Genomic DNA, 25,000 nt, shown 5'->3' on the forward strand with positions numbered 1-25,000 from the left:
AGAACAGATCGAGTTATATACGTAAGTTTTGAACACCCTTCGCAAACTCTAAGGCCGTGTTTTAAATTAGTGATTTCTCTAACAATTTGATGTGGATTTCCTTGTTTCGTTTAGGAACGCCACACATGATCACCGCTTTCTTTCATTAAAGAATTGGTTTCCTCCAGCTTCCGTCTTGACTGAATATAGAGTTGAAGGTATGGACTTTCTTCTGTAGTTAGGAATGTGAAGCGAAGTATACAGAACTTGGACTTCGCTTTAATGCGTAGAAACACAGTTTTACTTTACTACTATTGTTATTGCGCATACGTTATGCGCAACTCGAGATACTCGGATTTCCTATCGGCGTTATTGGTATCCAAAAAGAAAATTGGGGGTAACCATGCATTTTTCAGTGATAATTACTGGGTTGCCTATTGGCAAACCGAGTCGAGGTCTGCGTTTAGTTTGTTTGTTTTCTTTGTTTTCTTTTTTTTTACTGGGTTGCCTTATAAGGCAAACCCAGTCGAGGTCTTCGTTTAGTTTGTTTGTTTTCTTTTTTTTAGTTTTTTTTTTTTTTCCGTGTCGGTAAAAGTCTTGCCTGTCACTCCCCTGGTAAGTGGTGTCTTTGTGTATAGAGCCTTCTGGGCGTATTTTCTTAGGATCGAGAGGGTAGTGGAACTGCGTAGATTTCTCTGGTGGGCACAGTAGAATCATTAACTTAGCCTGCAATGGCGTCGAAAGTCATGCAACGCGAATGGCGTTTTAGTGGATCCTTAAACAAAATATACCCTTATGGAGCTCAATAATGGAAAGTCAGTTGGATAAACTAGGTATGAATCTCAAAAGCGACGAGTACTGGACCTCGACAACAACCTATCGCCCGTCGAGACGAAATCAAAGTGAGCAGTATTTACCTGAAGTACATGGTAATTTGACACAATTGAGTTTCTTGTCTTCACGCACGCAATGAAATAGGAAGACGTTTTCGCCTCAAAGAGCAAATATGTTGTTTGTTTCAATAAAATTTTCGCTGGAAAAGGATTCTGTGGTATTTTCTGCCTTTGTGAATTATAATATCATGTTGTGTATTGAATTTTCGAGCTTAAGGTTGAAATGTGATATGGGAGAAGTTTTTTAGTATTGCTCTGTAAGCAGGAAGGGTTCACAGGCCTGTTGGAAGCGTGCTTGAGTTTCAACAAAATGAGCCCCAAAATCAGTGAAAACTTGTGACGCAGATGAATAATAAAGTAGCTGCTATTTCCAAAATGATGGAATTACCTGGTGATAAATAACGTCGTACGTGTCTTGGAGAGTAAATTTTGACTTTGCATAAATAAGAGTTGGGCGATTGTGATCTTTGTTTTGACTTCGCTCATTTCATTGTCAAACTTTATAACACTTGACAGAAAAAGAAACTTACAAAAACCCGGTATCTTGCCATCATTTGACACAGATGCTTCACTGTTTGGCGAGTAAACATACAGCGGTAACTTAATCACGGCGCCCGCGGAATTCCGGCCATGTCACTTTCGATTTTGCAATTTACTTGAACGTAGCAAAAATCTCCCAAAATGTTTGTCGCTGATCGTAACGTTTTATATTCTATATTCACGGTTCAAAATTAATGTTGTTTTGATGTCGTAAATATTTTATTCTCGATCGACCGTCCGAGAAACTTCCTTCTGCTCTTTCTGAAAACTGTGTATCAATAGTTATTTGCTTTTTCATCAATATTTGTTTTGCATAAAGCAAGCTAACAAGATCTGTACCTTGCTGAGTTCGCATTTGTTAGAGTTAATAGTATTTTCGGTCCGATGCTTCTGTTTTAAGAGGGGTAACATTATTTTGGTCTCCCATCCAAACACTAACCCCGCCCGGCAGGGCTTAACTTCAGTGAACTTTAGTATTAGAAAGCCATCAGATGCTCAGAGGGCACACTTGTGGTAAAACGAAGTTGTGAGGGAACTTGAAAATTATCAACATGTCAGCCCAGAAGCCAATGTTTCTCGCTTCTCTTTTATTTGTTATTCTTCAGAGACTGGAATGCTGTAGTTCAATACCACACAATTCAGTGCCTTCTGATTTTCTGTAACATGTACCACAGCCAACCCAGTGTATGCTTCACGGAACCATCGCGTTTTATTTTTTTCCGTGTCGCTAAAAGTCTTGCCTGTCACTCCCCTGCTAAGTGGTGTCTTTGTGCATAGAGCCTTCTGCGCGTATTTTCTTAGGATCGAGAGGGTAGTGGAACTGCGTTAGGGTGGACACAGTAGAATCATCAACTTAGCCTGCAATGGCTGAGTTATACATCCACACTGTGGTTGGACTTCTATACATCCACACTGTGGTTGGACTTCTATACATCCACACTGTGGTTGGACTGTATCAATATTTGTTTGCTTTTTCATCAATATTTGTTTTGCATAAAGCAAGCTACCAGAATCTGTACCTTGCTGAGTTCGCATTTGTTAGCGTTACCAGTATTTTCGGTCAGATGTTTCTGTTTTTTATGAGGGGTTTATTGTTTTGGTCTCCCATCCCAACCCTAACCCAGCGAAACAGGGCTTGACTTCAGTGAAGTTTAGTATTACAAAGTTTTCGGATGCTCATAGGGCACACTTGTGGTGAAAAGAAGTTGTGAGGGAACTTCAAAATTATCAACATGTCAGCCCAGAAGCCAATGTTTCTCAATTCTCTTTTATTTGTTATTCTTCAGAGACTGGAATGCTGTATTTCAATACCACACAATTCAGTGCCTTCTGATTTTCTGTAGCACGTATCACAGGCAAGCCAGTGTATGCTTCACAGAAGCATCTAGTTAAGCTTCAGTTTCGCAAAGAATGCCATACATTGCTTTGTATTTTAAAGCTTTCTACAAATAGGACTGTGCCTACTAATTCAAAGGTATTTTTGCGCGGTTTACTGAATATGCTGGAAAAGCAGATCTTAACAAGTGTCATTGAAATCTGAAAAGAAAATTGGGGGTAACCACGCATTTTTCGAAGATAATTAATCAACAATATTTAATTATCTCTGAAAAATGCATGGTTACCCCCGGCTTTCTTTTTGCATACTAAGAGCACGTGCTAAGTTCTGCTTTCTCCGCATAGTTTTGAACCGCGCAAAAATATCCCTGTATTAATAAGTATCACCCATAGGAAATCTGAGCATCTCGAGATGCGCAGAACGTATGCGCAGTAACAATAATGGGCACCGTCCTTAACCCATCAACATCCAAACCGGCCGAAACTTACTCATCAATAGGGAACCCCTGGGAGTCAATGGGTTAAGCTACCCAACATAGGCCATTTTTCACCAAAAGCCACAGCAATCATGTTGGCATCCCCTTAACGAGATTCTTCAATAGCATGCTGGTACACATTCTACTGCAAATAGGCTAGTTTCGAATTGTGCAGCAACAAAAGAACAGTGTCGAGGTTCAGGGGAATAATTAGCATATTGTATTGTTCAAAACAAAGGAAAATGCAAATTATTCCCCTGAACCTCGACTCTGTTCTTTTGTTGCTGCACAATTCGAAACTAGCCTATTGTGCTGTACCAGGAATTTTAAATTCAAAGTGAAGAAATTTCTTATGGACAAAACATGATTTCACTGTACTGAATCAGTTTTGTTTTTTATTTTTATTAAAATTTTATTATTGTATAATAAGTATCTCAATTGTATTATAATTATGTATTTGGTGGTCTGCTTTTACATGGGGTCTGGGACTCTTTGCAGACCCTCCTTATGGCATATTTTAATCTCTCTGTATTATACCTGTATATACGTATTTCTGCCATTAAATTGTAATAAATAAACTGGAAACCGGTCACCATTTATCCGAGACCTGCCCCTGCTTTTAGCCACATGCTGGCAGTCACATGGGTGAAAACACCGTCCTAAGCTTGATGCCATGCTTCTTCCATATAATAAAAAACAAAACAAAACAACAACAACAAAAAGAAAAAACAAGAAGGAAAAGGCCCGTTGGGCACTTGAGGGCTTTCTGTGAAATTCCCTTTGTTTGAGTTTATGCTTTCAACTTCATGTTACACTATTGTAAATGAGTATTTTACCAGAAATGTTTTGTTGCCCTCCAGTCTCTGGGAAATGCCCATTGGTTTGGGTTCTTTATGCTCTTGTCACGATTTTGACCCATATCTCCACTCATCCTTTCTCTTCTTTCACCCTTGGGGCAGGCAATGTTTGCTTGGCATTGCAACCCCATGGAGATGGGGTTGTTCTTTCTCCCTGTAAAGTTGGGAGAAAACCGCTAAATGGGCTTTGCACAGGGTACTCCTCGTCTATCGCGGCATTTTGGGCAGGGAATTGCTGCCTGCAATACCCCTTCAACCCTGAGCTGAAGCCCAGTTAGGGAGGGGGAATATTGTTACTTTGCTGGACTTTGCTGCCTTGGCCCCAGGACATTATGCCAGCAACTACAGTGTATGCCCACCTTGCAATACAGGCATGAGGCACCCCGTCAGCTGGGCGCCTACAATTGTAGGCCCCTCCTCTGGTGGTCCATACAGGCGGTTGGTATCATCCATACTTTGCCATTACGTTCCCTGCCCCTTGTTTATGCCCAAGTTGTGTCTATTGTCTTGCTGTGCACTAAAGCATTAAATGATATTTTAGAACAAAATAGATGTTAGTTAATGCCAGAAACAAATACTGGGCAGTCAACCTGGGAGGAGAGCGTGACTTCCCATTGCGTGATTACCTTATTTGGCTCTTTCATTCAATCCCACCATGTGAGCCTTGTCGGTTTGACATTTTCAAAGCTCAGCTTGTTCTGTTTTCTGTTCCGCAGTTTAATCCCTCTCTCTTTATTGTAACCTACTTTAAAAGACCTTATTCATAAATGGAGGTCAATTTATGGTTCTTTTGTCCAAGTGCAAATTAGCCTACCAAGCCTCGATACCATACAATGAATTGAAAAGAATTCTTGCTCTAAAATGAGGCTTGGTAGGCTAATTTGCATTTGGACAAAAGAATTATAAATGTGACGGCCATTTATGAATAAGGTCTATAGTTCTCTTAAATAAAAATTAATGTGTGCAGGGAATTGCTTCCTGTGGCAGTCCTTTAGCCTTGTACTGAAGCCCTGTTAGGGTGGGGGCATATTGTTACTTTTCTGGACTGGGCTAAACTTGGCGCCAGGAAATTATGCCAGCAACTATGCCCGCTTCGCAATACAGGCATGACACACTCCCTTGGCTAGGTGCCAAGACCCCATATGGGTGGTGGGTACAGGTGGTGCCTTGCCAGTACATTCCCTGCCCCTCAATTACACCCAAGTTGTGTCTATCGTCTTACTGTGCATGAAGGCATTAAATGTTGTTTATGTGAAATAAACTTGTGAAACTATTTGGATCTTGCAATCAACTATTTTTGACATGAAATTATTTTAAAAAAAACAAGTCGTGTTTCGTTTCCGGAATGGTAAGGGCAGGAGAAAAGATAAAATATTGTAGTGCGGGTCACTCGGCCTTTCATATTGATTTTGCTTTGTCTGTTGAAACTCTCGAGAAATAAAGATAAAAATGTGGACGCCAACTCTCTGAATGGCATCTGTTTTAACTTCAAGTTAATTTACTGGTTTTGTAGCACTAACCCAAGGCTAATTTGACCCTTTTTTCAACAGTAAGGCCCTTAGCAATAACCAATAGAGCACTCAAGTTAATCTTGTTTAGTCTTTGTGTTGCAGGTTGATCAATAATGTAACTATTTGAGAAAAGAAGGGTGTGTTATATTCTGTTTTGGTGATTTTGCACTTTTTTCGAGGTAGTTCTGTGGTTTATAGCAGAAATTGATACTGGCACCTTGTTAACCCATAAGGGCAGTCCCCCAGTTGACGAGTAAACAATTTGCTGGCGTCAGACATAGTAAAATCTGTTTTTTTAAGTCTCACTCCCAGGGGTCATTAGGTTAAGTAAAGCGTACTGTAGGCTGTACCATCGGTTGATTTTTTCCTAACAGGCACACATCCCTTTTTGCTAAATCCTTCTTGTACAGGTCATGGTTAATTATGCCCTCTCAATTTCACTTCAATCAGTCTGTAGTTAATTGCTACACCTATATATTGCATGCCATATTGCATTGCTTATGTGCAGTTATAGAATGATTCGATTACAATGAACCACAGTCAGTTTGCACATTTATATGGTCAACAGATTGGGACATGGCATCTGGTCCAGCAGTCTTTCCCTCAACAAGAGAGAGCACAAACTATGCCCGTTTGTGCCGTCTTTTAGTGGATGTAGGATCTCAGGCCCTTCGCGATACCTTTGACAGAATACATTCTCCAGCTAATCTTCACAAGATTTTGTCAAATACTTCAGCACATTACCCTAAATTGCTGTCACTGAGAAAGAGAAAAATTTTGAATCCCACACAGTGGGGAAAGCTATACCCAACTGTTTGTTCACCTGTGTCATCAGCCAGCTTTGACATTACGCTTCTGGTGGTATTGCTGCGAAATATATGTGGTTTTAGTCCTCCTGCCAGTACTGGAAACTGGGACGTGCTTCCTCTTCCTGGTGATAACAGTTGTGAGGCAAACATAGCAAGAATCAAGTATTACAGAAATGAAGTCTATGCTCATGCCAGCCAAGCTTCTGTTGATGATGCAACTTTCAATATGTTATGGCAGTATATAAGTAATGCATTGCTAGCCCTTGGATCTGGAACAACTTATGCCAGCGCTATCAGCCAACTGAAGACTGAGTGCATGGATCCTGATTTTGAGGAGCACTATCGAGAATTACTAAAGCAGTGGAAAAAGGATGATGATAACACCAAGGAGGAGCTTGATGAGCTGAAAGGTATGCTTGATCTCAAAGGAGTTAATGCCATTAGAAGTTAGTGAATTAAAGGTGTTATGTGCATCTTGCCAATAGAGGTTTTTCAGCTTTCAGAGAATTCTTCCTGCCAAAAGATGAGACATGGAAAACTACAGAAAATGTTGACTTACTATAATTATTTTTGCTAGAACCGAAACTGTATGTAAACAAATCTTTTTTCCAAGACGTGGAACTGCATTTCTTGCACATAAAAGGGGTCAAGTTAATTTGCTCAAATCAACTCCTATGGTAGAATTAATTATAGGAGGAAAGAATTTCAAAAAACACTGAGTTTAAGATTTTTTTTGCAAAGATGTACTAAAGCAGGGGAACAGACAATTTTAGCTGTTACGTTTCGTTTGCCCATCCAATATGTTCTTATGCATGTGCACTAGCCTGCTTGCAGGAGGTACTTTCTGTTTGGTTGCCATATTGGATGGGGGAAAGTCGGAAGATCTGGGACAAATGGGGAATACACCGCCTGTCGTAAAACTGGTCTTTTCTCAGTAGCTGCCCACTTTCTGTTGAGCTTCCTGTTACATGTCACGCCACAATAATAATTGATAAATAAACTAAGAGACCATAATACAGTTGTCAATCACTTAACCGTGCAGTTGTAAACAAACTCGCTCTGGAGTGTCTACTTGCACCCAAAAAAGCAGTAAAGAATGAAAGCAAACCGGCAGAATCTGCAGGAAACGATAAGTCTAGGTTTTGCCCGTAATTTCCGATTTGTTGTTCAAGATGGAAAGTTTAAAAAATCTGCGATGCCAACTTTGAACAGCAAGAAAACAGTTTTCACGCAACCATGGACAAACAGTCGGTGTACATGTATGTTGGATCAGATACAACTGTAGGCAGTTAATTTAATTTCTATTGAAAAAATACACATGTACATGTATTTTCCAACTCAATCAGTAAGGTTAAGGAAGCTTTTTTCATTTCAATAGGCAGGACAATTGATCCCAATGGTGTTAATATCTGTAAAGAAACATAATATTATCAGCTTTCTTCCGTTATCATTCCATTACTCTGTTAGTATTTGAATTTTCAAAAATTAGTTGTAACTACCATATTTTATTAAACTTTTCTCCAGTATTACAGCTGTACGTCTTCTTCCATTTACTACATGTATAAATTATATATAATTATGTATGTAATTATACAGTATTAACATGGAAGCAATCCATTCTAAACTCTCATTGTACCTGAAGAAGGTTGGTTTGGGTAGCTGAAATATAATACACTAGGTTTTATCGGCTCATGCTCAAAGTATTTGGCTAGAAAACGTTCCTCCAACTCTCAAGTTCCGCCAAAGATGAAAGAAAAATGGAGTGTCCTCAGTAATCTTTGGTAAACTATCACGAGTAAGTTTGGCTGCCGAGCGTAAACCTTTGAGCACTGCAATTTAGTTGAAGATAATGGATCTTGAGTGGGCAAAAGACCAAAACAGATACTGGTCTGTTTAGCGGTCTCGCAGACAGTGCGAATACGGTGAAAATCTTTGCAGACTTATAACAGCGGTTTCCTGTTCTGGCTTCCAAATAATCGTTTTTCCTCTCAAAAGTTAGGAAAGACAACGCTCTACTTATCACTCACTTTACATCTGTGGTTTCTCTTGCTTCATTAACTCTGATGATCAAATAATACGTCATTGTTCTGTTGACACCTACTGGACCAATTAGAAACCCTGTCTGCTGGTGGACAGGATTAGGCCTGAGCAAAGACTAGTTTTTTGGGAGGCAGTGTACACTCGTCCCAGATCTTCTGACTTTCACCTGTCCAATATGGCGACCAAAATACAAAATTAATTACCACCTGCAAGCAGGCTACATGTACATTTGTAGCATGTGCACGTGTATTATTCTAAAATAGATCGGCGACGCGCTCATTCACTGGCGGTGAGCGGTGAAAGGAAAATGAAATGGAACATCATCGTGGTACATTTTACTTGTAATTTATAACATATTCGCCTTAGCAGCTGTGATTTATCACCCGACTCGCAGCCTTTTCATTTTAGGAATGATTTCACCCAGTGAAACGGTCCTCGAAATGAGACAAACGCAAACATGCGGTGTGCATCCAAACACACGGTGATATTCAGACGATGACCACAGCAAAACAAGTCAAGTCAATTTTTGACTATTCAAATACAGTGAACACTTGTTGCGAAAATGTTGAAATGCAAAGCTGAATAAATTCTTCGGAAACCAGTAGTGCTTTTAGACATGCAACATTGTTCTTCGTGAAAAGCCGCTACAAATTGATGTACAACAACCCTCTGTTACACGAAACTCTGCGTGTAAAATTTTACACGCACTGTGAAGAATTTGCGTGTAATTTTTTTACTCACAACTTCGTGTATTTTTTTACTCGCGCGTAACGCGTGGGTAATTTGCGTGTAAAATGCGCGCAATATGGCGGACTTACACGCATGATACGCGTGTAATGCTGCTATTCCTGCGGCCAGTACTGTATGTGTTGCAGGTTAGTTTTTTCATCCCAGTTAAATGTAATTTTAACTGGCTGTTTTTTCCCTAAGAAGGTAACTTTTTTTCTAACCAGGCATTTATTTGATCTTTTGCAGGCAATTGTTTGCAATTAGGCCTAAGCACTGATCTATAGGTTAGCCATGCGGTTAGGGTTAGGGTTACAGGAGCTTTAGTTTTGGCAATACTCACTTACAGGTAGTGCTAACTGGTTTTGATGAATACTGGTGTAACCCTTTTGCCCTCAAGAGGTTCATTGATCATTGTTGAGCTAAAAATTGTCTGATGTAAAACCTGTAGAAACCCATAATTATTGTTCTTGTGCCATATGCAACAGTTAGTTGTTGATCTTATGGGTGAAATACAACTTGTAAGAGTATGTACTGTATTACTGGTAATCCAAATTTTGTAGCCAGTGTTACGTTTACTCAATTATTACATGTACAGCGTATGTTTTCTATTGCCATTATTTGGCCAAAAAGAACATATGGATGAAGTGGTGATGTTTTTTCCACCTTATCTATCTTGACACAAACAAAGTTGGTCTCAGTAGTTACATTTCTGGCTATAGTCAGTAGTTGCCTTGTTTTGATTTGTTTCACTCTTGACTTGCTTGCACATATCAATCGAACAATCTTGTGCTTTTCTTTTTACAGAATTTTTCCTTGGTATCAAATCTGCTTTTTCTCCTAATTCTTTGTCAATGTGTTGAGTCTCTTATTCAATTTCTGGTTCTTTACTTTCAAATTACTTCCAGTTGCTAGACGTGTAAATTCCATTGTAGAAAAACTGTTCATTGAATTCATCAATTCACAAGTTGGACTATACACGCATAATTTACAAGATTGAAAACTACACCACTTTTTTATTGAATTGACCATAGGTTTAAGATAGAACAACCTAGTAAAAGAAAAAGTACCTGACAAGATTTTTAACCCTTTCACTCCCAAGAGTGCCACTTATAGATTTTACTCTGTCTAACGCCAGATGATTTTACTCGTCAGTGGGGAACCCCACGGGAGTGAAAGGGTTAACTACAACAATTGCATGTGTGCACAACTTATGAAAAAACAAAAGGAAAATTTCCTTGAGATCATCATGTGGTCTGGAATGGGAAAACAAACCGTACCAGCCAAAAAGGTCCATTTGTAGGTCGGTGTGATCATCACTAAAATGATACATGTGTTAAGGATTTGCACATTAATGAAATGCAGACACTAACTTTGTTAGTTGCTAATCCTTCTCCAAGTTTTTATCATACTGTATATGTTCTGCAAAGCTGGGAAGAAACATCATGCACAGATTGTCCCTTCCAAACCTGCATGTTATTGCATAGACAAAATTAATGGTATTATGCTCAACACTCCAACTCCAAACCCTAAGTTATTGTAAGTTGTACATGTAAATTACACATGATTGTTGGATCTATTTGTCATTCCAACTTCCATAAAGTGCATTTACATAAATGTGTTGTACTAGTAAACATTGCTTCCAGTAACAGTCTCATCAGAAGTTTATGTTATGCAGGGGTTTCCATGGTTCATAAAGCCACATTCAGAACACACAATGCAGTAATTATTATCTTGTTTCTTATTTTATTCCAGAAATGGTGAAGTCAGAAGTCAAAGAAGTGAAAGGTGTGTTTGTTAATTTTAATGAAGTAACCATCATACACCTTATTCCAGAATGGCGGCCATTTTAGTATTCCTTTGTTGGGTTGAAAATCGGCCCGTTTGGCCTCGCTTTCAATTGTAAAATTCAAAAGAATAACTTTACACTGTATTTAACCTTGAATGAGGCCAAAAGGGCCAATTTGCACTCAAACCAAAAATAGTAAAATGGTGGCCATTTTGTAATAAAGTATAATTATAATAAATTGTGATTTATACATGTAGTAACAGCTGAAGAACTAGAAGTCTCACTTGTGTATCTACTTGGCTACATGTTACACTGTACGTGGCTGCATGACACTAATAAATAATAGGGTGAATTAAGCAGTAGCATTCAGAATTCAAAAACTTAAATTAAGATGAATAATTGAATAAGATGGAAAGAACATTGATTTAAATGTTTGGCTGAATAAAAATCGTTTCTGGTTTTCTTCAGAAAATCATACAAAGTGTAATAGGATCGATGAGATGAGAAGATGGAAATTTTATGCATAGTTTTTGCACATGGAATTTTTAAAGGAAAAACAAACCAGATGATGCCCATTTTGTATTGCTGGGAAGGGGTTAACGTGGCTCATGAAGCCACATTGAGAAGTAATTTTATAAACTAAGTGCCAGAACATTATGAACTTAGACACCTTCAGTAATGAACCTATTTGTCTGAAAAATTTGTGACTTTTCATTTTTTACGAAAGATATGGTAAAGAAATGGAAGTCTGACGAAGGCAGCATCAAGGAAAAGCTTGAAAACATGGAAGGTGTGTCTGTACTCAAACAAGTGGCTTTACAGAATATCAGCCAATGCCTAGTTAACACGAATTAAAAAAGTGTACACTATATACGATAACTTGCAGGTATTCCATTATTTTACCCACCTAATGTTAACCCATTGACTCCTGAATTGCCCCCCATTGACAAGAAAAAGCGTCTGACGTTTAAACAGGGTAAAACAGTCGCAGGAATCAATTGGTTAAGGTGCATCAAATCATGGGAAACATAAATTATATTGTCTCATTGCATTGTTTTTTTTTTTTTAAACCCAGAAATGCTAAAGCAGTGGACATCAGATGAAGGTAGCACCAAGGACAAGGTTGGACAGGTGGAAGGTGTGTTAACTGATTATTTAATACGATAAATAGTCCATACATACATTGTGATTTATGGTAAAAATAGAAGGAAAGGAGAGATGTGTGTGGAAAAACAGTACCAGAAATCCAACTAAATGCTAGTTTTTCTTATCACATGGAGAATAGTGTAAATAAATGAATAAATAAATACTTGAGCAAATGTGAGAATGATATACACAGTAAATGAAATGGTGACAATGGAAAAGACTGGAAACTCGGAAAAAATCCGAGCCCCAGATGGGATATACATTGTACTGTGTATATCATTCTCACATTTGCTCACTTGGGTGGTTGGTTGGCCATATCGTAGATATGCTTTAATGTGACTGCGTGGTGCAGTTATGAGCTATGCTGCCATTATTTGACTCTCTAACTGCGTGGTGCAGCTCGAATCAAAGACCCACATTTCGACCTTGCTCACCATTGAGTCTCCAGTAGCTCAGTGGTTAGAGCATCCGACTAGATCACAGAGGGTCGTGGGTTCATATCCCATCTGGGGCTCGGAACATAAACATACACACAGTCAGTGATATTGGCCTGTTTGTCTGAAAAAGTAATGAGTTTTAATTTTTTACAAAGATATGTTAAAGAATTGGAAGTCTGACGAAGGAAGCACCAAAGAGAAGCTTGAAAATATGGAAGGTGTGTGGCACTGAAACAATTAAATGACTGTTCAGAATAGAAAAAAAACTGTCCAGAAAGGAAGAAAAAAGCTGACACTAATCAGTGTTCCAAATAAGATTTTAAGGCAGGGTGCCAATAGGGAATTCCAACGGGTCAATTCCCACTGATCCCACCAGATTATTATAAATTTTCCATTAATTTGTTGGGTCATGCAGCTGATCTTGTCGGGTTTTTGACCCGAGACCCGTCACCTATCTGGAACACTAAGTAATGATTATTCAATACCTACCTTGAACCCTCTAACCCTTGAATGGCTTCCATTGATAAGTAAAGTTGTCTGGTGTTAGAGTAAAATCTTTCAGTGTCACTGAGGAGGAAAGAGTTACAATGTAAAGGCTACATTCATGAGTGGATGTTCATGTTGTTAACCCATTTACCACTCAACTCAGGTCACCCAATTTGACAACTGCTGAAAAGGGCCCCATTCACTGTCCACTGTAGTGTTGTGTTAGAGAGAGACTTTTAGGTGAAACAAACCAATAAAGCACAATGCGGTAATTATTATCTTGTTTCTTATTTTAATCCAGAAATGGTGAAGTCAGAAGTCAGAGAAGTGAAAGGTGTGTTTATTTATTTATTTTATTTTTTTATTTAAAAAAGATTGTTATGGTTGTTGATTGTTGGGTCTATTTTTTGTTCCAACTTCCATAAAGTGCATCCACATAAATGTGTTGTACTAGTAAACATTGCTTCCAGTAACAGTCTCATCAGAAGTTGTATGCAGGGGTTTCCATGGTTCATAAAGCCACATTCAGAACACACAATGCGGTAATTATTATCTTGTTTCTTATTTTATTCCAGAAATGGTGACGTCAGAAGTCAAAGAGGTGAAAGGTGTGTTTATTAATTTTAATGAAACAACCATCATACACCTTGTTCCAAAATGGCGGCCGTTTTAGTATTCCTTTGTTTCCTTGAAACTTGGTCCTTTTGGCCTCGCTTTCAATCGTAAAATTCAAAAGAATAACTTCATTTAACCTTGAATGAGGCCCAAAAGGGCCAATTTGCAATCAAACCAAAAATACTAAAATGGTGGCCATTTTGGAATAAAGTATAATTATAATAAATTGTGATTTATACATGTAGTAACAGCTGAAGAACTAGAAGTCTCACTTGTGTATCTACTTGGCTACATGCTACACTGTACGTGGCTGCAGTTATGTGATCACTTAAATAATAGGGTGGATTGAGTAGTAGCATTCAGAATTCAAAAACCAAAATTAAGATGAATAATTGAATAAGATGGAAAGAACATTGATTGAAATGTTTGGCTTCATGGAAATCGATTCTTCAGAAAATCATAATAGGATCAATGAGATTAGAGGATGGAGATTTTATGCATAGTTTATGCACGTGGAATTTTTAAAGGAAAAACAAACCAGATGATGCCCATTTTGTATTGCTGGGAAGTGATCAACTGACTAGGATAAAATTCTCTGGGTTAAAAAAATTATTGGACGCGGATTTAGAGCCACCTTAAATATTCCAATCATAAAGGTAGCTCTAAATACACTCCTGAGAAATTTTTAACTTTGCAAAGTGTTACTTTACGGCAATAGTAATCGGGGGTAGAAGCAAAATCCTGAATCATAAATCACAGTGGTTATGGGTGGTTAAATTAGAAGGAATGATGAACGTTTGTGTCAAGGCTTGGGAATCATGAATAATTTACGAAAGATGGTTAAAAGAATCACAAATAACAAATTGTTAATGAATCATGAATCTATTGGGCTAAAAAATGACAGGAATCACCAATATTGAAGGTCAAATGATTCCGCTTCCACCCCCCATAATAAAATTAATAGGGGTCACCACGAATTAGTTTTCAGGCACATGTACATGACATTGTATAAGGATGTCAAGACAAAATATTGGGTAGATCTCTTGTTGCTATAATTATGGTAAACAATTACATTACAATATCTATCACATTTTGTTGAATGACAAGTGTTTTTTTTTACCTACAATCTTGGACAGAATAAAAAGGAACAGCAAACCCCCATCCCCCCCAAAGCAATGATGAAGCCGCGCAAAAGCCAAAACGCGCCATTTTCCCATCCTTGATTTGGGGGGGAGGGGGGTTACAAATTTCCCATCTATTTTGTCCAAGATTGTAGTACCATAACATAGGTGCATGGTGATACAGGGTCGTAGAGTGTGCCCTAATAATGGTTTTGTTTTGAGCCTTTTTAATCTTTTTCCTCACCACATGGAAGAGGGAAAGGGCAGATACAAAAGACAAATTCAAACTCAAATGGAAATGCTGCCTAATAATGGCAAAGATTTTTTTTAAAGTATGCCAGTGATGTCTTTTTTTCCTGTTGTTGTTGTTGTTGTTTTTGTTTTTGCTTTTTTGCATTTTGGGATGATTAAATTAATTTTCATAAAGTGCCCTTTCTTGTGATTTGTCTCACCAAGTAGCAAACTGAATTGTACTTATGATTATTTTATTTTAACACATTACTGACAGGGGGTGCTGGTCGGAAATTTTGAAAAGAACCCTTAAGAGGTATCAAGATCCTGTCTTGTGGGCATGGCATGACATTTTGAGGCTGAACACCCTAAGAGGTACCAAAACCGCTTTTTTACCCCCTAAAATGTATAAACAAGCACCCCCATCCTTTCCCCCTCCCTCTCCCGGGGAAAATGTCTTGTCGGGCCTTGTCAGCTAGTGTACGGTGGACCAAGATTTTTTGTCCGACTTCACGTGCACTGCAACCAATTAGGAAGTGTCAAAAGAGTCTCGTGAGCAACTGTATTTTCCAACATGGCGGAGATCGAAGAGACTTTTCGAGCAGTGGACATCTGAAAAAAGAGGATAAGCTTGTTGCAAGCTTTTGGATAGTCGGCCCCAAGCCTCAGGGCAGTTAGTCGTGAAAAAAAGTCGGCTATTGCACGGCAAGCTGGTGGCCTTTCAGCTGATTATTTCCGGATAAAAAATCTTTGGTGGCCCAGGATTTCCTGACCCTTCCAGTGCACCACCGGCGCACAGGGTTAGGTGACATTGTCATTGTCAATCCTATTCTTGACCTGGTTTGTTTGTTGTTCCAGATCTTGACTTGTCTTTTAGTTTTGTTTCTTTCTTTAATTTTTTCTTCTTCTTTCTTTTCTTTCTTGAAGGTACAGTACCTCTTCTTATCCAATGGAGTTTTATTGGTAGTATAAGTGCCATAAAGATAATTACAGACCCATCTCTGTTCTCTCTAATTTCAGTAAAATATTTGAAAAAGCTATGTATCATCATCTCTATAAATACATCAGTTTGGTTTTAGGGAAAATTGTTCTACTATGCATGCACTTATTTCGATCACTGAATCTATCCGCCACTCCATTGATAATATAATAACGAATTTGTTTGTGGTAAATTCATTGATTTGAAAAAAACCTTTAAGACGTATAATCTCTGAATCCTATTAACTAAGCTCAACCATTATGGAATAAGAGGTAATGCACTTGAATGGTTTGCATCTTAATTATCCCACAGACTGCAATATGTATGTGTTAATGGTCATAACTCAATTTCTCAGCCAGTTACTTGTGGTGTTCCCCAAGGATCCATTCTTGGATCCCTTTTATTCTTATTATATGTAAACGACCTCCCAAACTCCTCAAGCCTACTAACATTTGACTTATTTGCTGATGATACTAATCTCCAGTAGAAACCTTAACCAACTTGAAGTAACTCTAAGTCAAGAACTCAAATCTGTTGCTGACTGGATGAAGTGCAATAGCTAAGTGCTTAGTTTCTCAAAAACTAATCTTATCCTCTTTCACTCGAACAAACTTAAACCTGACCTGCGATAAAATTGATGATGAATGTACTAAACAAGTTGACTCAGCTAAGTACTTGGGTGTTATTTTTGATGAGAATCTAACATGGAAAAGCACATAAATGGACTTTGTCTGAAACGATCTAAAAGAAAGCAATAAGAATAATAACCTTCTCCGAACCGAGATCCCATTCTGCACCCCTCTTTAAATATCTCTACTTGACATGAATGATATCACATTACAGGTACTCTCGTTTGTTTATCAGTGGTCTCACAGACTATTACCTCCATCTTTTCATGAAGATATTACTTTCCCCTCTTCCTTTTACTCCTACTCCACTCGCCAGTCTTGTAATGACCATTTTTATGTCACTTCGGTTACCACTACTCAATATGGATGACGTTCCATAAAATTCACTGGCACTTGTCTTTGTAATTTTTTGCCCTCGTCTGTCAGTAAGTCAAATTCTCTTTCGCTATATCGTAACACGCTCAAGAACTCTATGCTTAATTCTTACACTCCTTAATTACTAGCCTAGCGTATGAAGAGATCTTTTTTATCCTAAAGAACGAAATTTACTCTGTGTTCACCTTGTATCTATTTTTTTCTCTCTTTTTCTTATTTGTCGGAGTCATCCACTAGATTATAGCCACTGCTGCTTGGATGATCCCAACTCACTCATTATCAAGATATTTCTACTTAATTTTCTTTATTCATTACTCTTGTTGTTTGTAAATCTCAACTGTTTTATTCTGTACTTATTGTTTTGAGTTGAGTTAAATAACTTATCTGATCTGATCTGAATCCCGTGACTCTAGATCTCTCATCTTTTTGCGTCTCCTTGATGAACTGTCTGTGCAATGCCTTATTCCTATACTATATACCCGTTTGGCCTTCGTAAAAACTGAAAAGAAGACGTCGTTCATGACCGTATGCAATAATCGGCCCTTGCATGTACGTCACATAAATTCGGTGAATCACAAAATAACCTCAACAGTATTGCTTCAGCAAGAGCAGTTCAAAGCTGCCAGTGACAATGCTAGATAGGAACACCTCAGTGATTACGACATAATAGGGAACTTAAGCACAGACGTTTTTGAGCCACGGAAGGCAACTGGAAATTGAATTTTTCCCTTTTTGGAGCGTTTCCATATCATCGCGGTTGTAACGTCAAGCCACAGTGATCAGCAAGAGCTTTTCCTGTCCGTGGTAAGGAGCAAAACCACGCCAGAAAAGGAAACATTCGACTTCCGGTTGCCGTCCGTGGCTCACGAACGTCTGTGCTTTAAGCTCCCTAATTATTTGTCAAGAATTTATGACGTTGATTGATACTAGTTACAGTATTTAGTAATGTCTTGAGCTATTGTCCAAAGAAAAATGTAAATAAAGTTGGATGACATTTGATGGTTAGTCTGTTCCTTATAAGCTAAAAACAGTTTTTTTCTTCCGAAGAGCGCCACCAAGAGTTTGGGACCAGCCAAAAATGCTTGAGACCCCAATTTGGCCACATGTGGGTCCCAGGACCTACAATTGTAGAATAAAAAATTCTAGTGCCACCCCTACTAGTCCGGAAGCCAGGACCCAAAAAGAAGGGTTTCGTACAATGATCGGGTCAGAAAAGGTTTGATAGCGGATTTTGATAGAACAAGACCTGCTGATCAATGTCAGCTAGTTAGTAGAGTTGATTTGTGGTATAGATCACAAGTTAAGCGGCTATTTTAATAGGCCACCCCTTGAAATTCATGGAAACGAGGCTGAGATACAAGACTACTGATAATACGTAAATTAAACGTTTATTTTGGCCTGAATCTACAAATATCGTTACACCTTTGTAGCACGAATCTTAATCATGTTCAGATTGCTTAAAATGAGGTCACGTGACCGAACACGTGACAGCTGCAAGGTCAAAAATGGTGTTTTATAGCTTTTACTAGCCTATTTTAACGTCTTCATTACCATAAATGTGTTAATTATTCATAGATATTCTGATATTTTATACTTACTGTTAGTACATTACACACTTTAAGACAAATTCTAGCTTATTGAGACTGAAACAATAACAGAATGACAACTTTTCTCCCATTTCCGTGTCAACATGAAAATGAGGCTCATTCCGGTAGCTTCTGTTTACGGCGTTATCTGCAATTGTTTATCAAGAGAAACCTCTAATATCGTTACTTCTTAACAAATTATATCCCAATCATGCTCAAACTTTGCAAAGCAAGGTCACGTGACCGAGCACGTGACCTCAGACAAGCCAAAACATCTATTTCAGTGCTAGAAGATGCCTATTAAATCGCCCAGAACGCATATACGTCGATACTTATGTTATCTTACAAAATCTGTTGTTTGCAATACACTTTTTGTCAGTGAAATGAAATACTGTATAGGAGATTACTAATAGCAATATTTCTGCCTTTATAAATTTGCTCTGTAGAAAATATACGTCAAACATCAAACAATTCAACAGTTCGAGAGCCTTTTTACTCCTCGTCGCTTTCTTCAGAGTCACTTATGCAGGTAACACCATGCGGGTTTTTACATACTTCATCATCTGCCATGCAGTAGCATCCTTCAGTACAAGAAAGCCCTGTGTTGTTGCAGGAGCAGTTTCGCAAGCAGTAAGACGTCTTGCACTTACACGTCGTCAGTTCGAGGAGACTTTCCGGAGCCGGTGCTTTAGTCATTAGCAATGGTAAAAGATGCTTTTCATCCCTCACCCATCCATGACTCTCTGGTGACTCAAGATCTTGCATCGCTTCAAGAGCATGCCTCCAGACGAAGGCCTGGTAGTTTGATCGCTTTAGATGTTGAAGTAGACAATCAGACGTCGGTGGAAGCATTTCGTTTTTCTGCTTTTTCTGGCAGAACATGAAGTAACGCAGCTCATCTACGGTGCTTGCCTTTTTGGATGTCGTATATAGACTGCAAACAAAGGCTTCGCATTTGCGTGCTGTGGTTACGTTCAATTCTTGTTCCTCTCCGAGATGAGACACGCTATCCTGGTGGTCAGTACTACGACAAAAACTATTCCAAGCCTTCTTCTTCCCGATACCCGCCAAAACGCTGGTCGAATCACAGCCCGTGATTGCATGGAATCCAGGAAGAGATCTACAAAGCTTTTCACCCAAAGCATGGGCGATGTCATTCACTGGAATCATTCGTTGTCGGTCCTTCAATCCGGTGCGAAACCACAATTCTGGACGTCCCAAACTTCTAAAGTGGCTAACGCTTAGGATAAGGACATCAGTATCCGGCGACTGGATAACAAGTCGTCTATCTGTTCTTGCTGCGTACTTGGCATGCAATATCATCCTGGTGTCAGCCTCTTCATGATTTGATCGGAGTGCCTGGACCTCTCTGCACTGACCTCTTGTCACAGTCACCGCTTTCTCGCCATCTCTGAAGCCACCCCCAATCACAAGCTCCTTCTGTGGGGGAAGCTGATGTTCACCGAGTCTGCAGAGCGCAGCCGACAGGAAATCGCACAGGTTAACCTGGTATTGGAAATATGTAGCACACATTTGAGAATTGGAATCTCTTATGAATGGTTACACTCAAAGGCAAAAAATGTTGATGTCCAATTCACATTGCTGGTAACGAAAGTTCAGTTTAAGTGTAAAACTTGTTAACTAAAATAATCTAAGCCTTACCTTATTCTTGGGATTGGAAATGTACTTTCCCCATTGCCTGGGGACTGGAGTGGTAGGACCTCCTATCCGCACTTCAAGACCAACGGATGCTCCTCGTCGTTCCCGCTCTCCTTCCTTTATGGAGTTCTCCCAGTATTGGTCAAAGACTACATGGACTTGCACACAGTTGTTTGAAAAGAGCGGGGCAGTGAAGATGTTGTAGTACGTTTCAGAAAGATCCCCAAAGGTACTTGTTCCGGCAGATTTTGACATTTGTATGATAGCCATGCCGTCGATGATAACAACAGTTGGATTAGGTAATGCTGTTAGTTGCTGAACCACGTTAACGTCTTTCTCCAGAAGAGAGCATAGGACGCTCTTTTTCCCTTTTCTTAGACTCCCATCTGCGTTTGCGAGTGAATATGGTACTGGAGACAATTCAAAGCTTAGCACATCTTTCAGAGAGATCTGTCGCGTGTTTCATACGATAAGGAGCCTGCCAAACAAGTCCCTGTCCGCGTTAACAGTGACAAGCTTGTCGCTGGATTTGACGTGGATCTTCTTATTTGCGCTGCTGAACGTCTTGATCTTCATGTTGGGTATTGGTTCCCAGAAACCAACGGCATTGCTATTAATACGCTGCTCGACGAAGGCCTTCATTTGCTGCCGGCCTTTCTCGGTACTGTGAACAAGGGTCTGGGCAACATCTTCCGGAAGAACTACTCCTGTAGCAATGTTGAGAAGCGCATCCGAATCGAGATTAAAAGGATTTGTCATCAAGCCTGAAGAAAAACAACTGATCATCTTCTTGACATCTTCTTCGTCTCGTCGAACTCTTCTTGGAGCTGCTTCCTTGTGCGATGCTTGTCCCCCATCTTGAAGGCCGAACATGGCTTTCAGAGCAGATGTAATAGATGCTCGCTCGTGTATTGTTAAAAACCACCGCTCAAGAGCCGACGGACTTCCGATCACTCCTCCGCTTGATTTCGAGTCAGCATTGATCGACTGCTCCAGGGCCATGTCAGTGGACACTTGTGAAAAGGGTTGCCCTGAACGACTTATGGAATGATTCCCCTCAGCAAACTCCTTATAGACTTCCGGGTGAGTTACTTCCAGTTTCTGCATATCGGCGAGATAAACAGGTAGGTAGCGAGCATAGTTCTGCCTGTCCATGGCAAAAAATTGAGGTAACATTGCTGCAGTACTGGAAAGATGCAACTTCCAATTTCCGGTTCTCTCTGCCTTTAGAAACTGTAAAAGGGTAGTGACCATAGAGCAATACTCATCCCAAAATGCAAATAGGTTGGACCTTACTTGATTCTCTGATTTAAAGATGGCGAATAGATCCGTAATTTCCGTCAGATCTGTTGTTATCTTTCTCACACTCTCTCGTGCGCGCTCTTTGTCGCTCTCCACCGCTCGAACGCAGTCCACAATCTTGTGCAAAACGGGTTCTTCTGGGATCTTTTCATCCCGTGACTCGTACCAGAGAATAAAAGCATCCCACATGAGACGGAAGAACACTTCTAAACAGAGCTTGTGTGCCCTTATTCCTCGGTTGTAAGATTTCCCTTTCATTAAAGCGGACGTCGAACCAGCAGCGTATACACCTGACTCAATCAAGAGGTCATCAAGTCCAGAATCAGCGAATTTCTTCCCTAACAGTGAAAGAAAGTTCGGAACAATATGAAATCCGCCCATGCGTACCACTACATTGGAGAACTCGTTAGGAAATCTCCACTGTATTTCCTTCGCCTTGCTATATATGGCAAGGTCAAAGGTTATCACGGCGTCGGCTTGACCCATCGCGGCACTTATCTTCTGTGCATGTTTCAGCACTGTGTAAATGGTCGAAAAGTCATTAGATGATCCATCGATCATTGGACAGTAGCCAATATTGCTCACTACTGGCATCTCAGGATAGAGAATGGCGCTAAATCCTGCCCAACTTGGAATTGATTGCTTTTCCCATACATCTGCAACGACAGCTTCTCCAAATTTCTTGGGACAGAGCCGAAGAAGAGTCCAGATGAAATCAGTTTTTCGAGAGGTGCCTGTTTCATTGTTCAAATCATCATACCACTTCATGTCAACAAAGCCAACGTGATCAGTTACAGCTGGACGTCTTCCTCGAACTGCACACTGTTCGATGTCGTACACCGTACCCGTTGCCTGTAATGAACGTCGCTTTGGTCTCTGTTCTACTGGGCTGGGAGGTGGATCTGGACCAAAGGTTCTGTTCTGATAAATAACCATGGTGGTTGCATGCGTAGTATTCTTCCCGTCGATAGTCTCCTCATTTAAATCATTATTGTCGGCAGCAATCTTTACAAACGAACCAGCCTTTATTACAGTTGGTATGACAGTACCGAACTCTTCAGCCTTGGCAAGAACGTCCTCTGCAATACTTGTATTCACTGCGCGCATCTCATCGTAGGAGACGCAATGTCCCATTCTGTTTAGCAGTTCGATAAGCCGCTTAGATGTTGTCAGATGATGAACACATATAGCTAAGCTGGTGTGCTTAGGAAGCTTAACACGTCCCTTGGAATTGCAATGAATGATATCTTGTGCGATACTGAGGATTTGTCGTTCGTCTTCAATTGCGGTAGACTGGTTCAACGCATTAGAGGGTCTAGCCCGCTTATCTGAGAACACGAGCTGCTTGATTAGTAAATACAGAGAGTCCGGGATGAGTTGTCTGGCGGTCTCCATGCTGACGTCTTGAGTATTTAGTGGTTTGGTGTTAATGCCTGTACATTTCTTTATCTCTTGTTTGATTAAGCTTGCCACACGACGTATTTCACTTGACTGTGGTGTTTCATTGCCGTCGTTGACGCTTATGTTTCCATTTTCGGGGCTCTGAAATACTGCCCATGCGTTTAGAACATCTTGAATGTTAACGGTACTTGCATAGACAAGTTCAGATTTACTGCGGTCGGCTGGCTGATGGAAGACAATCGAAGTGGAAAAATGCTTTTGCAAGCGTATTTTTAGATTTTGAGTGGTGTAACTTTCCGGACTATCAGCGCCTTTGTGTGTGAGAATTTCCTGATATTTGCTTAATAGAGACATCATATCGTATGCTCTGCCTTGTTTGATACCAGCAGCTAGATCAAATACAAGGTCTTGAAAAGCCCTTTCGTGAGGTGAATCTAGGGCTTCTCCTTTGGGCAGGCTAAGCGCGGTTTTCTTACTGACATAAGTAGCGAAACAGTTCTTATGGTACTTTGCCTCTGCTGCGATGAGGTCTCCGTTCACACCATCTAAAATGTGTAACATAGAGCTATCTCCTTTTCTTTCAGCCGCTATTCGGATGCTTTCACAGGCCTCGAATGTGCATAGATTGATAAGATCTCTACTCTTTTTATGAGTCTTATTTTTACAAATGAAACACCTCGACCAATCAACTGGGGCCATTGCTGAACGAAAAGTCCTACTAGAGATGACGTCGACTTCCTTTTGGCGGCTTGTATGCTGTAAAGCATCGCTAGGCGTTTTATAGCGAATATTTTGGTCACTTGTGTACGATGCATAACAAGTTGAGTGCCAATGAATTCCCGTGCCAGCGTCATGACTCACAAACCTTGCCCGCACTTCCTCGTCACGACGCTGTTCCGTTGCCTTTATCGCTTTTTCAATAGAGTCTTCCTTTGCTTTTCTAAGTGGTTCCCCTGGGCGGTCAGTCTGGCAAATAATACACAATGTGCTACGGGACAGTTTTCTTTTTCTCGATTTTGGAAGTAACGGTATGGCGAAGCCCTCAGGAAAGGAACCTTTATCAGCCATTCTATAATCTAATAACGAATTTTAAAGTAATGTGTCACAAAAGAAAATCAAAGCCAAAAAAGAATATGCCAACCAAATCTGAACATTTTGAAATTTTGTTTGACATTGTGTTCTAAAAGGACATGAAAAACGATTGTCGATTGTTGAAGATGTCTTTTTTTTATTTTATAAAAAAGTATTAGTTGAAGTAAGTAAGATACAGCTATTCTATAAATGTACTTACAGAGATTGCACTGCTTCGGCCATGGAGGCAGCCATGTTGGATGATATAGCCTCGTTTTGAAGATTCTTGAAAAAGAGGCTACAGCCTCATTTCAGTTTCCCACAAAAGTAACGCTGATACTTGCAAAAACGAGCAACACACTACAGAATACCCGCAATTTCTAACCACAAAATCTATTATTAAAGTACACTAAAGTATAATATACAGTAGATGCCTTAAACAGATCGGCTCCAGCTTTTAGCTACAAGTCGATAATGCAAAAAAGCCCGAAAAAATGTAGAATCAAGTCATGTAGCCATAAATTACAATAAATAACAGTCTTATTTACGGAAGAAGACTTCCTGGGACAATAACACCTATTGTTGATTTAATAGCCATTTTCTAGTACTCAAAAGTACTGAAATAGATGTTTTGGCTTGTCTGAGGTCACGTGCTCGGTCACGTGACCTTGCTTTGCAAAGTTTGAGCATGATTGGGATATAATTTGTTAAGAAGTAACGATATTAGAGGTTTCTCTTGATAAACAATTGCAGATAACGCCGTAAACAGAAGCTACCGGAATGAGCCTCATTTTCATGTTGACACGGAAATGGGAGAAAAGTTGTCATTCTGTTATTGTTTCAGTCTCAATAAGCTAGAATTTGTCTTAAAGTGTGTAATGTACTAACAGTAAGTATAAAATATCAGAATATCTATGAATAATTAACGTTTGCATATTGGTGCAGTTTCTTGAAAATGTGAAACCTCTATTAAGCAGACACCTCTGGGACCTTCCCAAGTTTCCGCT

At 39.6% G+C, this 25,000-nt stretch overlaps 2 protein-coding genes and 1 pseudogene across 6 annotated transcripts in view; 2 read left to right on the forward strand and 1 right to left on the reverse strand.

Moving 5' to 3' along the window:
* The window catches only part of LOC138047033 (NLR family CARD domain-containing protein 3-like), a 276,247-nt pseudogene that overhangs the window by 242,530 nt on the left and 8,717 nt on the right, over positions 1–25,000 (forward strand).
* LOC138047027 (NLR family CARD domain-containing protein 3-like) overlaps positions 1–25,000 on the forward strand; it is a 230,841-nt gene that overhangs the window by 109,819 nt on the left and 96,022 nt on the right. For 3 of the 5 annotated variants that reach the window (XM_068893702.1, XM_068893708.1, XM_068893703.1), the window contains exons 5-6: positions 11,683–11,745; positions 12,031–12,093. The exons of 1 other annotated variant lie outside the window; for it this stretch is intronic. In XM_068893702.1, the coding sequence (XP_068749803.1) occupies positions 11,683–11,745; positions 12,031–12,093 (126 nt within the window). Of the gene's footprint in view, positions 1–91; positions 198–6,159; positions 6,811–11,682; positions 11,746–12,030; positions 12,094–25,000 lie in introns of those variants that run through there. One more of the 5 variants, XM_068893707.1, reaches the window with a different exon arrangement.
* Positions 19,053–20,489, reverse strand: LOC138044965 (uncharacterized). The gene is made up of 2 exons (XM_068891333.1): positions 20,223–20,489; positions 19,053–20,066 (listed from the first exon to the last, which is right to left on the reverse strand). Exons 1-2 carry the CDS (start codon positions 20,487–20,489, stop codon positions 19,053–19,055), a joined length of 1,281 nt encoding a protein of 426 aa, XP_068747434.1.

The sequence above is a fragment of the Montipora capricornis genome, chromosome 4, assembly GCF_036669925.1.
Source record: "Montipora capricornis isolate CH-2021 chromosome 4, ASM3666992v2, whole genome shotgun sequence".
Lineage (NCBI taxonomy): Eukaryota > Metazoa > Cnidaria > Anthozoa > Scleractinia > Acroporidae > Montipora > Montipora capricornis.